General features: G+C 37.7%; 1 protein-coding gene across 3 annotated transcripts in view; it reads right to left on the minus strand.

Annotated features, from left to right (window-relative positions):
- Positions 1-19,441, minus strand: part of si:dkey-103g5.4 (uncharacterized) — an 81,913-nt gene that overhangs the window by 3,524 nt on the left and 58,948 nt on the right. For 2 of the 3 annotated variants that reach the window (XM_057839581.1, XM_057839583.1), the window contains 5 exons: positions 16,557-16,598; positions 16,397-16,471; positions 11,184-11,338; positions 10,985-11,071; positions 5,966-6,112 (listed from right to left, as the gene is read on the minus strand). In XM_057839581.1, the coding sequence (XP_057695564.1) occupies positions 5,966-6,112; positions 10,985-11,071; positions 11,184-11,338; positions 16,397-16,471; positions 16,557-16,598 (506 nt within the window). The remainder of the gene's footprint in view (positions 1-5,965; positions 6,113-10,984; positions 11,072-11,183; positions 11,339-16,396; positions 16,472-16,556; positions 16,599-19,441) is intronic. The other variant, XM_057839582.1, reaches the window with a different exon arrangement.

Genomic DNA, 19,441 nt, shown 5'->3' on the forward strand with positions numbered 1-19,441 from the left:
TTATACAGTATAATCTAAAAGTAACATATTTTAGAACTGTGCTACCGTGACTCCGTGAAACGGTGATATTTTGTCTTAAGGTTATCATACCGTCAGAAAATCATACCGCCACATGCCTAACCTCGATGTACGATTGCTTCGACATGCAATCTTTTCAACATCCGACGTAAAATTTGACTCGCTATTTGTTTCTACATCCGACGACATATTCGAAATATGACTATTTATGACAGCGCTGCAGTTCCTTTGTTTTGCCGTAAGACGGACGAATGGCAGATTTTCTTGTGAGAGAAATCAACACAGGTTCCAAGAAGGATAGTGCAGGTGGTGACGCTTACCCCTGAAATGTAGCCCGGTACTCCAGACTCACCGCTGTTCCAGCTATTGAGTCTGGCCACCATTAGGCGGATAAAATTTCCAGGGCGGAGCAAGCCACAGCAAACAGACAGCGGAGTGGACCAATCAGCGACGGGCGGGACGAGGGACTTGCGCGCGGAAGTAAACATACGAGGAGAGCGGAGTTTATTCAACATGGCTAGCGCGAGACAGACTGTTGTCACTGACTTGTGTCGATGTGTTTTTGGTAATTTAAAACTGATTTTACCGTGGATTGGAACATATTCTTGGCTCTCCCGTTCACCATCTGTGTTGTTGTGGAGACGACTTCCGACGCGGAAGAGTGACATTGCTCGTTAAGAACACGTCACGCAAATAAACGAATCTGATTTGTCGATTGATTTTGTACTTGCTCGAGAGGCCGTTAATGGGCTGGGTCCCAGACTATACTCTCAGTGTTCTAAAAACACAGGGAGAACAGTCTGGCCGCGCAAGGCAACCTGAAATGAAGATGTAAATGATAGAAAAATATGAGCGTGGTGTGCACATCTGTGAGCTGGCTCGACAATACACCAGTAGAATGTACGATCTACACAGTCCTCCGCCGACCTCCATTCACCAGTCTTTATAAGTTAAGGTGACAAATATTATTGGGGTAACATCGCAAAAGAAATCGCCAGCTTCGTCAGGTTTTTAATCATTTATTCCAGAATTTGTCTAACAACACGCCTACTGTCCGCCACAGTTGACGGCAACAACAAAACATTAAAAGAGCAGTAAAATCTCTTGCACATCTTTCTCTGTCAAGTCAGCCACGCGGTGCGTTCAGGTACAGCACGCAAAACACGTCCGCCACATTAGAACCCGATTCGTTACATTATTACAGGAATTATTATTATTTATGATATTATTATTACCATTTTTATTCATAATTTATTTGTTTTTGTACGTGTAATTGCTATTTGTAATTGTACCTGCAGTATCTATTAAGAATTTAGTGTAGGTTTTCGGGCTTTGGAACGAATTAATGGAATTATAATGTATTCTTATGGGAAAATCCTGCTCGACATACGAGTATTTCGACTTACAAACAAGGTCCTGGAATGAATTAACTTCGTGTGTAGATGTACCACTGTACTCCAAACATCATGCGGTATTGCCATGGGTGTGGAATGTGACTACTCCAGGCACCGGGAAGGAATGAACTTGGTTTCATAAATTATTTCAAATATGTTGAAAACATAAATTGAGAGAATGACGTTGAAATCACAGTACTCCAACATATTGGACATTCATAGCCTTGCAAGCAAGACTATGAAGTCTTGCAGTTGTAGTGGGGCCGTAAAACCGTAGATTTATGATTTGTGTGATTGAGGACGTGCACTAGGAGGACGTGTCTGCTCTAATTAAAACCACCCAAACATTTACAGGTTTTCATGTGAAGCCTCTGCCTAAGGAGACTTAAAGAGCAATTAAAACCAATTTTTACCAAACATTTTAAGTCAGGTGTGTGCCAAATCACTGAGGAGTGGTTTAAAGCTGCCCTGCCCACTATTAAACACACACCTGGTAAGAATTGTCTTGATGAGAAGCATTGTCTGATGTGCTTCGTGGCTCAGTTAAAAAAGCTGTCTGAAGACCTGCGATCAAGGGTTGTTGCTTTGTATAAAGCTAGGAAAGGATACAAAACCATCTCTAAAATTGTGGATGTTCATCATTTGACAGTCAGAGAAGTTGTCTACAAATGGAGAGAGTTTGGCACTGTTGCTTCTCTCCCAAGGAGTGGCCGTCCACCAAAGATGATGCCACGAGTTCAGCGCAGAATACTCAGACATGTAAAAAAGAAACTTAGAGTGTCTGCTAAAGACTTACAGAAATCACTGCCACAGTCCAATATCTCTGTGCAAACATCATCTAGATGTAAAACTATGGCCAAGAATAGCGTTCATGGGTTGACTTCACAGAGGAAGCCATCGCTGTCTAAGAAAAACATTGTTGCTCGTTTAATGTTCGCAAAAAGGCACTTGGATACTCCACAGAAGTTTTGGCAAAATATTTTGTGGACTGATGAAACCAAAGTTGAATTGTTTGGGAGTTACACACAACATCACGTGGTGTACCAACATCAACACCTCATCCCCACCGTGAAGCATGGTGGAAGGAGCATCATAATTCAGGGTTGTTTTGCTGCTTCAAGGCCTGGACAACTTGCAATCATTAATGGAAGAAAGATTTCAAAAGCTTATCAGGATGTTTTGCAGGAAAACCTGAGTCCGTCTGTCAGACAGTTGAATCTAACAAGAGGATGGTTGCTGCAACAAGACAATGATCCAAAACACAGAAGTAAATCAACTTAAGAATGGTTTCAGAAGAACAAAATACACGTTCCGGAGTGGTCAGGTCAAAGTCCGGACTTGAACCCCATTGAGATGCCGTGGCATGACCTCAAGACAATGATTCATGCCAGACATCACAGGAATCTGACTGAACTACAGCAGTTTTGTTGGGAAAAATGAGCCAAGATTAATCCTGATCGATGTGCCAGACTGGTCTGCAGTTACAAGAAGTGTCTGGTTGAAGTTATTGCTGCCAAAGGGGGGGGTGTCACAAAATAATAAATGTGATGGTTCACTTACTTATTTTTCCTTTTCCCCCTTCTGTCATGGTTTGCATACTATCCCCATTAAAATATGAAAATCTATAAATGCTTGGGTAGTTTTAGTTAAAGCGGACACTGTTTTTTCATCTGTGTGATTTTGACAAAGATCAGATCACATTTGATGGTGATTTTATGCAGAAATGTGAGAAATTCCAAAAGGTTAAGATACTTTTTCATACCACTGTACTTTTAACCATTGTGTTTTCTTGTTGCAGCTTTGAAGCAGAATGTTGATCTGTTGACCACATTAGTCATGTAGCGTATTTACACTGTCTTTATTTGATATAACTACATTTAAGTCTTTTCTTAAGGCATTTTTGAAAGCGCCCGGTAGTACTTTGGGTGTCAAATTCGCCTCTTGTAGAACGTTTCGCCGATGTAGAACATTTTGGCAGAATACAGATACTACTTTATTTAGCATGTGGATCCATTGACCAGGGCAAAGACTTAGTCTTTCTTTACGTGTGTGTATATATTTAGTCGGTAAATGAAATTAAAATGGATGGAGCAATTGAATCAACTTTGTGGATCCTGTCAATGCATTACCAAATTATATATTTATTTGCCAGTGTGCTTATTATACAGTGAGAAAAGTATCCCTCACTTACTTCGGTCACGGTAACAAACTAACCTGGACCTTGTATCACCCCTCTTTTAATCGTCATTACTAAATGTGGGCATTATTACATTGAAAACATCTTCCATCAAAATTAGAATGAAGATATTACAGTTAATGCTGAAATTTCACTCTAAAAAAACAACGGCGTCCCCAACATGACAAAAAAAAAAAAAAGAAAACAACTGAGCTCTTGGAGGTCCAATGAAGGTCCTCACTAATCCCAACACACAAAAATGAGCATACATTATCATTTTTAAAAATATATATTTTTAAATTTGACTTACAGTGTATCACAAAACTGAGTACACCCCTCGCATTTCTGCAGATATTTAAGTATATTCTTTCATTGGACAACACTGACAAAATGACACTTTGGCACAATCGAAAGTAGTCTGTGTGCAGCTTATATAATAGTTACCGTATTGGCCCGGATATAAGACGGCCCTGATTATATGACGACCCCCTCTTTTTCAAGACTCAAGTTTGAAAAAAGACTTTTTGAACACCAAATTAATTTTTATACAGAAAATAATTACAGTACATCTGAAACAAATGATTATAACAATATATTTGAGAGAAAAAGCATGTTATTTTGCCTCATTCAAATCTTAATATCTGAACATTTAAATGTGTAAACTGAAGTGCAATCACATTCGTAAATGAATGGCTTTTGGGTTTTGAAATGTAAATAAACCAATCTATTGTGATAAAACAACAAAATTGCAATAACTGCATTAACCATCAAAGTGAAGTCTAACTGTAACTGTAGTCTTGAAACAAATCTTAATAAGGAAAAACATTGCAATAAAATAATGCAAACTGGTTAAACTTCAGAGTAGCTGAGATCTGTCATGACAGAACATCGTTTCAATGATATCTGACGCCATCTAGCGTTGTGAATGGGTATAATGTCTAGACCGCGAATATGAGACGACTAGAGCTGGGAATCTTTGGGCATCTAACGATTCGATTACGATTCAGAGGCTACGATTCGATTATAAATCGATTATTGATGACACCCCCCCCTCATTAGCTGCTAATGTTTTGTACATTAGTTACAAAAACTGTAACTAAACTTAAACTTAAATAAACGACTATTTCAGTATCAAGTTAACAGTTAAAAACAATAAATAATATACTCAAATCCCCATTCTGTATCAGCAGCTTTAAACTACATTCAATTCATTTAATGTTGTCAATCAACTGTTAAAGTTGTTAAAATTGCTCCTGTTATTCCATAATTTCCCTTTTGTCTACTTTCGACATGTGAAAGTTTTAAAACTATTTTAAAGATAGATTCAAGTCAATATTTTACCGATTTAGGAGTATTTTAGATAAAAAGTTAATTAGGTTCGCTTGGAAGGTTCGCTACAACAGCCTTGCAGGGAAGTCTACTGCTTTAAGATGGTGACCGTTTTATTAACGCCCACATCTAGCTTTTTCTACATGTGCTGCTATCGCCACCATGTCTATTGTACATCTAGTCCTATATAAATATGATCTCTACCTTAACATTATATATTGTGGACGTACTGTGTAGCAACTTTCGGCAGCAGTCAGGTCTGTTGTTGTTTTTTTTATCTTGCGGCATGAGTTGAGCTAGAGCCATGAGTTGAGCATTGGCATTACCCGAGGGGCCGGGTAATGACAAGCATGATGTTTAGCTACTCTCGCTCCGTTCCTCATTGCGTCCTGAAGACCACGCGGCGCGCTGAGTGTGATTTACTTCCGCTTTACTTGACATATTTCAATAATCGGAATTTGGATGTTTGTGAATTGTTCTCGAATCTTCCACGGCCGAATCGCGAATAATCTAAGAATCGGAAATTTCGCACACCTCTAAAGACGACCCCCACTTTTTCAGTCTTATATTCGGGCCAATACGGTAATTTATTTTCCCCTCAAAATAACGAAAAACATAGCCATTAATATCTAAACCCCTGGCAACAAAAGTGAGTACACCCCATAGAAACTACGTACATCCCTAAATGTCTAAATTGAGTACTGCTTGTCATTTTCCCTACAAAATGTCATGTGACTCGTTACTTTTATGATACACTGTATATGGTGATGGTGAATGCTGTAAATTTTTGCAACTCCATTTTGATGGAAGTATAAGTGTAAAAAATGACCAGGGGTTTAGATATTAATGGCTATATTTTGAGTTATTTTGACGGTAAAATAAATCAACTCTATTATATAAGCCACGCACAGACTACTTTTCATTGTGTCAAAGTGTCATTTTGTCAGTGTTGTCCCATGAAAAGATATACTTAAATATCTGCAGAAATGCGAGGGGTGTACTCACTTTTGTGATACACTGTATCTGCAACATACTTATTTGTCTGTACCTTACAGAAATGTCTCTCAAATGCTGGGGAGGAATCGTTGCTCATTTCCTTGGTTGCAACATGAGATAAACAGTGCAGGAGCAATAGGGAAAAGCCTCCAACAGACTGGAGCCTCTGGCGCCGGACAAAAAGTGTCTCATCAGCTTCCTATCAACACAGACACATGACATGAATACTATAAAGAGGCCATCATCGTGCCATTTTCATTTCTTTTTAAGGTAATACTTAAATGGGACAACTAATTTGGTGTGTTCAGTGTTACCGGTTATGCTAAGGTTTTATTGATTTTAAAAATGCAGATCGTAATGCTCTTTCTATTTGAACATATTTTGGTAGCATTTTTAGATAACTAGGTTTTTATTGCTGGATGTTATAAATGCATTTACAAAATAATATCTAAACCACACTCATTCTGAAATCATAAAAATTGTTCATTGTATACAATTTTGTTGTTGTTGTTTTACGTATCAGTGCATTATTTATGAGAGTCTATGTATATATATCTTTTTTTTTTTTTTAAATGTTTTTGACACCATGTTTAAAATCAACTTTGTTTGGATTTTAAAAATTGTCTCAATAGACGTGATAATAATAACATACAAGATAACTCCATTCTATGGTTAGATTACACTCAGTAAATACATGTTACTTCTCTTGCTGTGACTTGGGCTTCTGTTTCAGTTCCACCTTCTTACCTATATTCATATGATCAAAATTGACCCAGGCCCCATGAGACAATATACAATAGATGTCTGTCATTATATAAATAATTGGTTGCATTGTCACAGTATGTGTTAACCTTTTATTGCACACTATAATTTAGATTTTTTTTCACTTGCTACGTAATCACACACGTTAAAAAATGATATACATATAAACTATATACACATAATATGGCGGAAAACACAGACAAGGCTGAAAAAGAAGTTTCTGCTCTTGCACCCCTCTTTAAAATAAACTGCTGTATTATAAGGCAAAAGAACTGTTGTGTTTGATGGAAACATATGTCTATATGCTGCCATAGCAGTTTCATGGGGCATTAAGCCCCCAAACTATTTTTAAATTGTCCGTTTTACCCTAGAGACCCCCGTTTACAGACACCGCGCAACCGCTTTTGTTTCAACCCAGCCATAAAAAGCTCAGTAATTATATTATTTGAAATGTCTATCATTTTTAGCTGAGAATCATTAATTGATGTCTAATATCTAGTTTAAAAAAAAAAAAAAACTTCAAAAAATGTATTTACTCACATATTTTAAACTTTTAAACAAATTACGTCACAATGAAAAAAATAGTATGTGTAAATAGGTTACCTCATAACTATCGCTTAATTGTAATTTTTTTTTGTTTTTTTTTTGTTATTGTCGCATTTTCCCTAATATTTTTGATAATAAATAATTGATCCAAACAAAGAAAAATTGGAGGGAAAAAACGTTTGAAAGGGTAAATATATGAAAAAGAAAATCTCAACCACTCCTTGATATCTGCGATTTCTGCATCGCGACCCTTGTTATATTACCATGTTTCACCCATGAAATCCCCCCAAAATCTGCCTGTGGCCATTCACAGCTGTGTCTTGACACACATTGATACATGCTACACGGAGTTTTGGGGTCGAAACAAGGTAAGTACGCGATAATATCTCGTTAAAAACATGGTGTCTTTAATTATGCTCTCACCTCCAGTTAGAGTTTAGGGGTTTATTTTATTTTATTTTTTAGTGAGCATCACTAGTGAGGACCGCTATCCAAGATGAAACATCCAAGCTCCACGAATACATCACAAAGGCCCCAAGAGAACTTTTAAACGCAAATGAAGTAGCAGCAAACACCTTCACGACCTCCAAGCGGACACTAAGCAGTACTTTTCTCCATTTTTACCAGCTTTGAGAGTACCCAGCTACAAATCTCCAACATCTCTTAGGGAATTTTAATTTAATTTTGTTTTTTTTAAACCCGCAAATGAAGCATCATATGCCCGCTACATCCTCGTGGGTGGACCGCCACGACAACCAGGAAGTGTGCCCAAAGTTTACCCCAGCATCACAGAATGACTGTATAGGGACAGTAAGTACTGTAAATAGATTGAAATACCTACTTTTCAGTATATGTGAAGTATACAATATATAAATACTAGGGCTGTCAAAATTATCGCATTAACGGGCGGTAATAATTTTTTAAAATTAATCACGTTAAAATATTTTACGCAATTAACGCACCCCGCTCAGATTTAAATGACAGCACAGTGAAATGTGTACTTGTTGTGTTTTTCGGAGTTTTGTCGCCCTCTGCTGGCGCTTGGGTGCGACTGATTTTATAGGCTTCAGCACCCATGAGCATTGTGTAAGTAATTATTGGCATCAACAATGGCGGGCTACTAGTTTATTTTTTGATTGAAAATTTTACAAATTTTATTAAAACGAAAACATTAAGAGGGGTTTTAAAATAGAATTTCTATAACTTGCACTAACGTTCATCTTTTAAGAACTACAAGTCTTCGCTTTAACAGAATGTTAATAATGGTAATGCCATCTTTTTGATTTATTGTTATAATAAACAAATACAGTACTTATGTACTGTATGTTGAATGTATATATCCGTCTTGTGTCTTATCTTTCCATTCCAACAATAATTTAGAGAAAAATATGGCATATTATATAGATGGTTTGAATTGCGATTAATTACGATTAATTAATTTTTAAGCTGTAATTAACTCGATTAAGAATTTTAATCGTTTGACATCCATACTTTAAATTGAACTGCTAACTGTTTCTCTTTTTCATCTATTCTTTTATTCACTTAAAATGCTAGGACAGTCGCACTCTTTGTAACGCACTCTTTTGCATCTATATTTTTATATTCACTTACACTGCTCGGACAGTCGCACCCTTTGTTTTACTGTGCCCTAAGCTCTATAACTTGTACTAACATTTATCTTTTAAGAACTACAAGTCTTTCTATCCATGGATCGCTTTAACTGAATGTTAATAATGTTAATGCCATGTTGTTCCAACAATAATTTACAGAAAAATATGGCATATTTTATAGATGGTTTGAATTGCAATTAATTGCGATTAATTATGATTAATTAATTTTTAAGCTGTAATTAACTCGATTAAAAATTTTAATCGTTTGACACCCCTAATAAAGACATGTAAATATATTATGTTTACTTTGATCTTTTTAATTTAATTTTTTTCTTTAGGGGTGGGGATGCAAATCCTATTTCGCGAGTTTTCTCTTCTCGCGGGGTGTTCAGGTTCCCATTAACCGCGAAACTCAATAAATCTATTTTAAAAATCTAGTTTTTTATTTCATGGGGTGGGGAATACACTTTCTAAGGAGAGAAGGCCATTAAAAAAAAATCATTGTGTGATAGGCTGTTTTGTCTTCAATTTTTTAAAGAGAAATTGACAGCAATATTTTAAGCCTTTGGCTGTCATGGATGGCGATAGATGTCTATCCATTTTGACTCGGCCCCTCACTGTCAAAATGGATTCGGAGTCCTATTGTCATTAATGGGTGTTTTCAATAAAAAAATATTTTTTACATCTTTTATTAACTACCACAACCCATACTTCTAATACTATACATATACACGGGCTGGCAGTGAATGAGTAAATATAACTGAACAGACACTTTCAAATGACTGGCTTTCCATGCTCTGTTGTTGTATTGCATAAGAAAGAGCAAAAGTGACAGTAACAGGCGTCATAGTTCTGCCCCTAGAATTCCACCCTGTTTCCTGACTAGATGGCTCAATTAGTCTCAATGCTCCCTGCTGCAAATTTAGAAGGGGATGAACTCTACATAACAAGCCTTCTGTGTTTGAAGGTCAGCAGGGGCGGGTAACTAGACAAAACCCAACACTGTTGGGTTTTATCGGAAAAAAAAAAAGTTTATCGGGGGGAAAAAAGGAGTCAGTGAACGATCATTCAACCACCGGAAATACGTGGTTTGCTTTGTGGTTCTAACTCAAGAGCTTTGCAACACGTTGCAGTGTTTCTTACTAGACTACAATCTTTATTAGAGCTGCATTCATACTGTCTGAATTCCTATTTTTGAGTGTCATTCAGAGATGAGACCGGCTTTTACAGCTCATTTTTTACACTTATACTTCCATCAAAATGGAGTTGCAAAAATATACAGCATTCACCATCAACATGTACAGTGTATCACAAAAGTGAGTACACCCCTCGCATTTCTGCAGATATTTAAGTGTATCTTTTCATGGGACAACACTGACAAAATGACACTTTAACACGATGAAAAGTAGTCTGTGTGCAGCTTATATGAAAGAGTTAGTTTATTTACCCCTTAAAATAACTCAAAATACAGCCATTAATATCTAAACCCCTGGCAACAAAAGTGAGTACATCCCTTAGAAACTACGTACATCCCTAAATGTCCAAATTGTGTACTGCTTGTCATTTTCCCTCCAAAATGGCATGTGACTTGTTACAGGAGTACTGTCAGCATTGTTGCAGAGATTGAAGAGTCAGCCTGTTAAAGCTCAGACCATACGCCTCACACATCAAGTTGATGTGCATGGCTGACACCCCAGGAGGAAGCCCGCCCGTCTCATCAGACAATAGGACATGCTTCCAGTAATCCATATGCTTTGTTGAAATGTTTTCAGCAAACTGTTTGCGGGCTTTCTTGTGTAACGTCTTCAGAAGAGGCTTCCTTGGAGGGAAAATGACAAGCAGTACTCAATTTGGACATTTTGGAATGTACGTAGTTTCTAAGGGGTATACTCACTTTTGTTGCCAGGGGTTTGGATATTAATGGCTATATTTTGAGTTACTTTGAGGGGAAAATGAATTAACTCTATTATATAAGCTGCACACAGACTACTTTTCATTGTGTCAAAGTGTCATTTTGTCAGTGTTGTCCCATGAAAAGATATACTGAAATATCTGCAGGAATACGAGGGGTGTACTCACTTTTGTGATACACTGTATTTTTAATGTAAATTTAATATAAATTATTATTTTAATTAAATTATTACAAACTTTACCTGATAAAAAAAGGAATTTTTGAAGGCATTATTGTGGTAATTGTTATGTGGAAGGCTTGCAGCTATTTGGAGAGAAACAGCTGGAGTCTGTAGAAGAAGGTACATGTTGGTTACTGAAATGTCTGCATACCTTATATGTGAATACATGCACAGTGTATTGTGAAACAGTTGCAATGATAATGAGTAAAATGGTCCAAACCAGTCGCAGAGCATGTAAGGTGTGGATGAGAAAAAGTCCATGCTGGTACACCAGAAATTCTCTGTGGCTGAGGCCAGACGGGTTCAACGGAATCAACTCTCCCTCACATTCCCACTGACATTCCAGGACATCTACAAATTTGATGCCACTTTTGTCTGAGAAAGACATGGAAGACCACTTAAACTCTTAACAAATCTGTTTAAATCAGGGGGCATTGCAATATAGAATAGAAAGCCTTTATTGTCATTGTACAGAGTACAAGGAGATTTAAAGCATCGCCATAACGTGGACCACATAAAATAAAAGCAAAACCTCTCCGCTACATTGGACTGATAAACTTTTATACACTCACACTGGACTGATAAACTTTCATGCCCAACAGTTCACACTTTTGTGTCTCATCAACCCACCCACACCACTACCGAGATGACGTACGAATGTGGCACACGCTATCAGGCTTCTGTGTCTACCCACATCCTGGTGACATTTTACTTATGCTTCGGCCTGTATTTCCCAAATGTAGTATGTAATGAACATGGAACGCATCTCATTACACTTGTTGTAATGACAATAAAACAAATCTTTCAATCATTCAGCTGACAAAAAGAAAGTTTATTTTCCCATTTTCATCAATAAAAAAAGTTTGTTTGTACTATTTCATCATTTTTTAGTTAGGAGCAGTTGAACATCATAAACAATATTGTTTTGATAGTGAAAGAGTTAATAAAAAACTCATCAAAACATTCTACTGCATTTGAGTAAACTGAATAGTGTAAAACATGACAAATATACAGTGAGGAAGGGTTTATGGTAGGTGCTTGTCCACTGTGAGAGACAATACAAAGGAAAAATAATTCCAGAAATCACAGTACATGATTTTTTTTTGACAATTTATTTGTATTATACTGCTGCAAATAAGTATCTGAACACCTGTCCATTAGCTAGCCTTTAAAAGTTCAACGAATAAGTGGAGTGTAGGTGGACTTTTTGAGTCTGACATTTTGACCTGTTTGAGGCAGTTAACTGCATATAAACAGCAGTCCACCCCATAAAATCAAATACAATACAAATTGGAAGACTCCAATTCCGAACATAGTCAAGACAAAAGAGCTGTCCAAAGACACCAGAGACAATTGTAGACATCTAAGAGGCTTGACAGGGTTACGGGGCAATTGCAAAGCAGCTTGGTGATATAAGATCCACAGTTGGAGCAATTATTAGAAATAAAGATACACGATAATATCGGTTACCGATAATTATCGACCGATAATGGCAATTATGATGTCACACAGATAATACAGATAAAAACAAAATCAACCGATAATGCAATCCGATAATTATATACTTGATTTAGCCTCCAAATGTGCGCAACCAAGCAGTTTTCTCCAATTCTCCACTGCCGCCTGCTCAACCCCTCCCCTCTCTGAAGCCCCTGTGGGAGGAGGGGTTTAGGAGTACGGCGTCATAGAGGAGGTGGTTACACATCAGTGTTGAGGCGCTCTCACTAGCGTGCGTTGCTTTTCTCGTGTGTGAAATGAAATAAACGACGCTCTCGCCATCTACAAAACAGTTCCACGAGGCGTAAAGAAAGCGTCCTCATTGAACACCACTAGCACTAACCCAGCAGCCATTTAAAACTGCATCAAAATGATTTTTGGAACGAATACGAGGCTGCTGCTAGCGCGAATGCTAAAGCTATTGTAAACACAAACTATAAAGGAAGCTACGGGGCTTGTGAGACGCTGCGGTCCTCCCGGAGTCGGTTTGTTTGGGAATGCAGCCCAAAGCGGGTGGTAAACTCCCATCTATGGCTAAACGCCTCATGAGACCGATAGTCGACAAGTAGCTGTCTTCCGACGGAGCCCGCCGGTCCGGCAGGCCGCCGCCACCTCGCCCTAGGCGGCCAGAGCATGAGAGCAGAGCCATGCACCGAATGCGCCGCAGCGAGCCGGCCGGGGCGGGCGGACATCCGGTACAAACTTAGCTGCCGCCGCCACTCCAGTTCAAGACAGAGGCCTGGCGCGGGTGCTAATTTGGCAGCCGGGCGGACTGAAGGGCACAGGCGGGAGGAAATTCCCGAAATGACCCGATAGCCAAACCCCTGGATGAAAAAATAATGCAGTTTATACGACCACGATTCTTCGTGAAAGACATGCCGATCACATCAGTTTTATCATGGACATTTACACAAGTGATGTCAACAAAGCATGTTTATCATGACGGCACAGTGGTTAGTTGATAATTGTAACATGCACCAAATCACACAAAGAAGTCATCCAGTCAGTAATGCATTCAGTACGCTTTAAATTTATGACGTCTTAATCAGATCATTCTTCTTAAATCTAGTCAAATAATTTTCCCCATCTTGTTTGAGTGTTGAAGACTAGTTAACAGATGAATGCGCCAGATAATTCCACTTACTTGAACTAAATATTGCCATTTGTTCTTATTAAGCCCAAACATCTTTAAAAAAAAAAAAAAAAAAGGTCATTTTTCACCTAAATCAAGAAAAAATTGCTTTCAAATAATGTTTTGAACCATACATATTCTTCAATAAAGAACATTTCTGACAAGTTTTTTTTTTTTTTTTTTTGGATTATGTATAATAATGTATTGCTTAAAATAAGGCTGTTAAGCTTATTTTCAGCTGGCCATTTTTCTCAGATCAAGAAATCTGAGTGAAATATACTTGAAGTACTGGCAGTTAATTTAACTTATTTCCAATAGAGTTACACTGAAAACAAGGGAATTTAACTAGTTTTAAGGAGTTGTGTTTTTGCTGTGTAGTAATAATATACTTTAGGAATGGCTTACTTTTAAAGCCACTTTTGTGCAACTTATGTATTTACTCTGTAAGTAATTTTTGCCAAAAGTTTACCATTACCCAATGTCAGACAATCTGTCTTTATTTAGATGTTGGAATTTACTACTTGTTCACATTTGATGTTGGAAAAAAAAGAGCAATATTATTTTTGGACAGTAATATTTTCTCTTGTGTATACTTTAAAATTTTACATAAATCTTTTAATAAAATTATCGGCTTGACATTATCGGTTATCGGTTGGAACGAGGAGAAAATTATCGGTTATCGGTATCGGCTGAAAAATACATTATCGTGCATCACTAATTAGAAAAGAAGGAAGGAGCTAAACACAACTGTCAATCTCCTTCCATGCAAGATCGACCCTAGTAGGGTCTCAATGAACCTAGGAATGGCAAGGAATGAGACAAGAACTACACGGGAGGAGCCGTTCAATGACCTGAAAGGAGCTGGGACCACCATTTCCAAGGTTACTGTTGGTAATACGCTAAGACGTCATGGTTTAAAAATCATGCATGGCAATGAAGGTTCCCCTGCTTTAACCAGCACATGTCCACGCCCATTTTCAGTTTGCCAATGCCCATTTGAATGATCCAGAGGAGTCTTGGGAGTGAAGGGAATAGGTACCGTTCTCACACACACCATATAATTATTTTCATTAGTCTAACACGTTCATCTAACTATAGTTTAGGCAGACTTCACTCCGTGCCCTTGAACACAGTAAAGTGAATCACCTTATCGGCACTCATGAGGGGGAAAAGGAAAAGCGTACCATTTCTCGTAGGCACCATCTAACTGTTTGCATTACTCGAACACACGTAATATAATTAATCAGGAAATAGTATCATTTCTCATATTTACTGTAGGACTGCACTACTCTAACACACCTAATGTAAAATAAATAGCACACCATAGTTTAAAGAAACAGAATAGATTCCAACACCATCTTATCACAGAAGCCAAACGTGTGCGTCACGAGCGATATTGACGCACCAACTCTGGCAATCAGTTCTCCCGACAGCGAACAAGGACACTTTGCACTTTGTCCTAAAACAAATAGCGCCAGCCCAGATAACAAAGTTGATAGCGGGCGCTTGTGATGTCAAGACCAGCGTCGGTCGCTGTGGCAACCACGTCCCATCCACGGACAACCTAACCGCCTAAAACCGGCCACAGAGGGATGGTCCCGAAACAACACTCAGCCACATCTTCGGCCCGGCCTACTCCACCAAGGACTTAAAAAACACTGGACACTGAAATAACACAGATTTGCTGCTCAGAAACATTTTCTATGTAGCCTTGTTTTGGATCCAGACTTGTTCCTCCGTCGTCTGTTTTTGCCTTGTTTTTGATCATTGTCGACGAATAAATTGTCAACCTGTTTTCGGTGAGTCTTCTTCAAACTTTTGAAACATGGAGTCAGTACAAAGGGTAAAAATAAGAAGAGAAGGAGCGGAATATCCGCCCTCCCGGGGGGCGCACGGAAGCGGTAAGCAGCGGAGCACCACTTCGTCCGGCTGTCGTCGCTCCCGCATGCGTCTTGGACGGGGGGGGGGGGGGGGGGGGTGAATTCCAACAGGAGAAAGGCATGTGGTCATATGCCATCAAAATGGAAGCTTTAAGCTTTAGGTCGTAATTCCACTCATTCTATTTGGAGGAAAAAGGAATGATGAGTACCATCCCAAGAACACCATCCCTACTGTGAAGCATGGAGGTGGTAGCATCATGCTTTGGAGCTGTTTTTCTCCAAGTGGGACTAGACGACTGCAGTGTTTTAAGGAGAGGATGACTGGGGCTATGTATTGTGAGATTTTGGGGAATAACCTCCTTCCCTCAGTTCGAGCATTGAAAATGGGTCGTGACTGGATCCTCCAACATGACAATGGCCCGAAGCAGACAGCCAGAACAACCGAGGAGTGGCTTCGTAAAAAGCATATCAAGGTTCTGGAGGGGCCGAGCCAGTCTCCAGACCTAAACCCAATAGAAAATCTTTGGAGGAAGCTCAAGCCCCATGTGTCTCAGTGACAGCCCAGAAACTTGATTGATCTAGAGATCTGTCTGTAGCAGTGGTGCAAAATCCCTGCTGCAATCCGTGCAAACCTGGTTAAAAGTTACAGGAAACGTTTGACCTCTTTGATTTTCTCAGGTGTTCAAATACTTTTTTTTGCTTCAGTATAATACAAATACATTGTTTAAATATCATACACTGTGATTTCTGGATTTTTTTTTTTTTTTGTTAATGTGGACAAGCACCTGCAATGAAAATTTCAAACCCACCCATCATTTCTTAGTGTGAGAATTGCAGGGTGTGCAAGTACTTATTTTCCTCACTCTATATGAATAGTGCACTTTTTATGAACTGTGTGTCATGCACCAATGATTATCCTCCCACCTTTTAGTTTGACCTCCACTCCTTTCAGGATCTGGAATAGAGGAGAGATTTCCAGCAGCTTTGTCCACTCTTCCTCTGGGAAAAAGGCACTCGTGTTTTAATACCATACTAATCCACCATTCGACTCAATGCATATCTGGTTTTGTACATAAGATGATACCTGGAATTGTCGGGACCGCAATGTGATTTGAGGGAGCGCACACTGTAAAGAAATAAGTATACAATGAATGTCCTTTACACTATTTAGTGAGCATTTTCCTGGCGTGAGTATGGTGGAATTCTAAGCAAAGTGCTGGCCAAAGTCAGAAGCTATTTAAAATGTCTGGGGAAAGCTGGGACAGTCTATTCTCTTTATAGAATGGCATTCAGTCCACCACCCCTGCTTTTTCAAACAGCCAGTGTTTCAGCCAGCGTCACTTGGCAACAGTGACATTAATGAACAGGATTCCATACTGTATGTGGCATTCAGAATCACCATGAAAACCATGGGCGAGCTTAGTGCGCAGTAAAACAAAGGGTGCAACTGTCCGAGCAGTGTAAGTGAATAAAAAAAAAAAAATTTTTTTTAAAAAGATGCAAAAGAGTGCGCTACAAAGAGTGCGACCATCCGAGCAGTGTAAGTATGGAGGTAGATTTGTGTCTTTATTATTCAATCAAAAAAAAAAAAAAGTTGTTTCAATCAAATAAAAGTTGCTTCAATCAAAATATATATTTATATACTCAGGTGAGATGCCGATGTCACACCCCCGTACCGGTACCCTATATTCGGCTTGGACTCCAGCAGACTCCGATGGCTGGATGGAGCCCTGGTGGCCATTATTCTTGCCTCCTACTTTTATGCCATTGGCGTAGTCACCTGCCACTCAAACACACCGGAACTAGCGTTGAAGTTGAATCTTTATGTCTAAATGACTCAATCGAAAAAAAGTGCGTTCAAAACTTTTTCCACTTTAAAAAAAAAAAAAAAAAAAAAATGTAAACATTTTGCTTTTCAAAAAAAGTGACACTTCAATAAATATATATATATTAAATTAAAAATATATATTTTCAACAAAAAATTTTTTTGCAAATTATTGTTTTCATTGATTATAAGTATTTTTTTTTTTTTTTTTTTTTTTTTATTAAAGCAACTTTTATCGCGATTGAATGATTTAGACACAAATGTCCTTCACCTAATACGGCTCAAACACAAAAAGGATTGCTTCAATCAAAGAAAACAGTTTGAATGAAAAATAAAGTGTTCAAATGCGAATTTCTGAGTATCAAATATTTTTTCACATTCAAACTTTTTTTTCTACGATTGAATTTTTTAAAATTTTTGATTGAAGTGATTTTTCTTTTGAAAATATTTTTTTTTGGTTTGTTTCAAGCAACTTATTTTTTGATTGAATAATAAAGACACAAATGTCCTAGCCAAAATGTGGTCCAAACGCAAAATTACATGACTTCAATCAAAAATGTTGTTTCAATTAAAAAAAAAAAAACTTGATTTAAATTTAAAAAAAAAGGTTTCACTCAAAGAAAAATAGTTTTCAAATATATTTTTTTGAGTTTCAAATTTATTTTTGCATTCAAACACATTTTTTTTTGATTGAAGTGACTTTTTCTTCGATTGAAAATATATATTTTGATTGAAGCAACTTTTTATTTGATTGAAGCAACTTTTTTTTTTTTGATTGAATAATAAAGACACAAATCTACCTCCATATGCAAGTGAGTAAAAGAATAGATGCAAAAGAGTGCGTTTGTTGTACTTTAGCTGAAACATTTAGCACTTCAATTTAAAGTTTAAGGCTGGGGCGGAACTTAGTGGGGTGCTGGAGGTGCGACCGGGCCTGGGCCTATAAGGGGAGAGGGGAGGGTCAAACAGGAAAGTAAGACGAAGAGCTGTAATATTAAGTGTTGAAATACATATCTCCACCAGCCGCTTTGCCAGTTGTCTGGAGGGGCCTGCAAAAAAAATTCCACTTGCAGCCCACACAAACGCACACACACACACACACCGAACTATCATTTTGAAGGGGCTGTAAAGTGTGGAATAAGTATCCACTAGCACCCCCCACCCCCTGTTGGACGGTCGACTTGTGGAGGCCCCATTTATGCTCATTTTACACGGGCCTTGTTCACATTTGGTCCGCCTCTGGTTTAAGGACTCTGGCGGTGGTGACAAGAATTGAATTGGAATTTACTAAAAGTTGAAACAACAAGGAACTAGGTCTCGATTTTACGACAATAATGTGCAAATCATTGGAAATAGTAAACTAGTAAAATATGAATTCCGTGGTTGTATTAGGTGGGCGATGTAGAAAAAGTGGTAATATTATGAGCTTTAACATATTCCTGTTAAAATAAGGACAACTGCTGAAGCTGGAAAAATGATATGACATTAAGACACATAACAAAAGTGTGTTGTAATAACAACAATGAAAAATTTAGTGGGGGGTCAAATTGTATGATGAAATGGAAAGGAAAGATATAAGAAATCGCCTTTAACAGCAGTTAACTTTAGCATTTTGTGAGAGTAAAGTTATAAAATCGTGAGGAAGGGAGAGTCGAGATTTCAATCTGGTGAAATCTTGAAAATCCCAAGAAAATTGCTTGATATTGCAATGAAAAATCACAGGGAAAAAGTTAACAAAAAGTTAACAAATAAAGAAAAAAAGTGCCCCGATTTTATGACAAATTCATTTTTTGTGGGTATAATGTGGTTATGTACAAAAGTTTATTGCAACCACCCTACCCAAAAGAAAGTTCAGTATCACATTTGAACATGATAATTATCATGTTTTTGCATAATAATTATTACGTTTTCATATAATAGTTATCAACTTTTTACATAATACTCATCACGGTTTTACACGAAAGTATCCAGTTTTTACATAATTATCACATTTTTACTTATCAGGTTTTCACATGATAATTATCACGTTTTTACATGATAATTATCACGTTTTCACATAATAGTTATCAAGTTTTTACATGATCATTATCACATTTTTACATAAGAGTTATCAGGTTTTTACATGATAGTATTTGGTTTTTACA

Source organism: Corythoichthys intestinalis, chromosome 6, assembly GCF_030265065.1.
Source record: "Corythoichthys intestinalis isolate RoL2023-P3 chromosome 6, ASM3026506v1, whole genome shotgun sequence".
NCBI lineage: Eukaryota > Metazoa > Chordata > Actinopteri > Syngnathiformes > Syngnathidae > Corythoichthys > Corythoichthys intestinalis.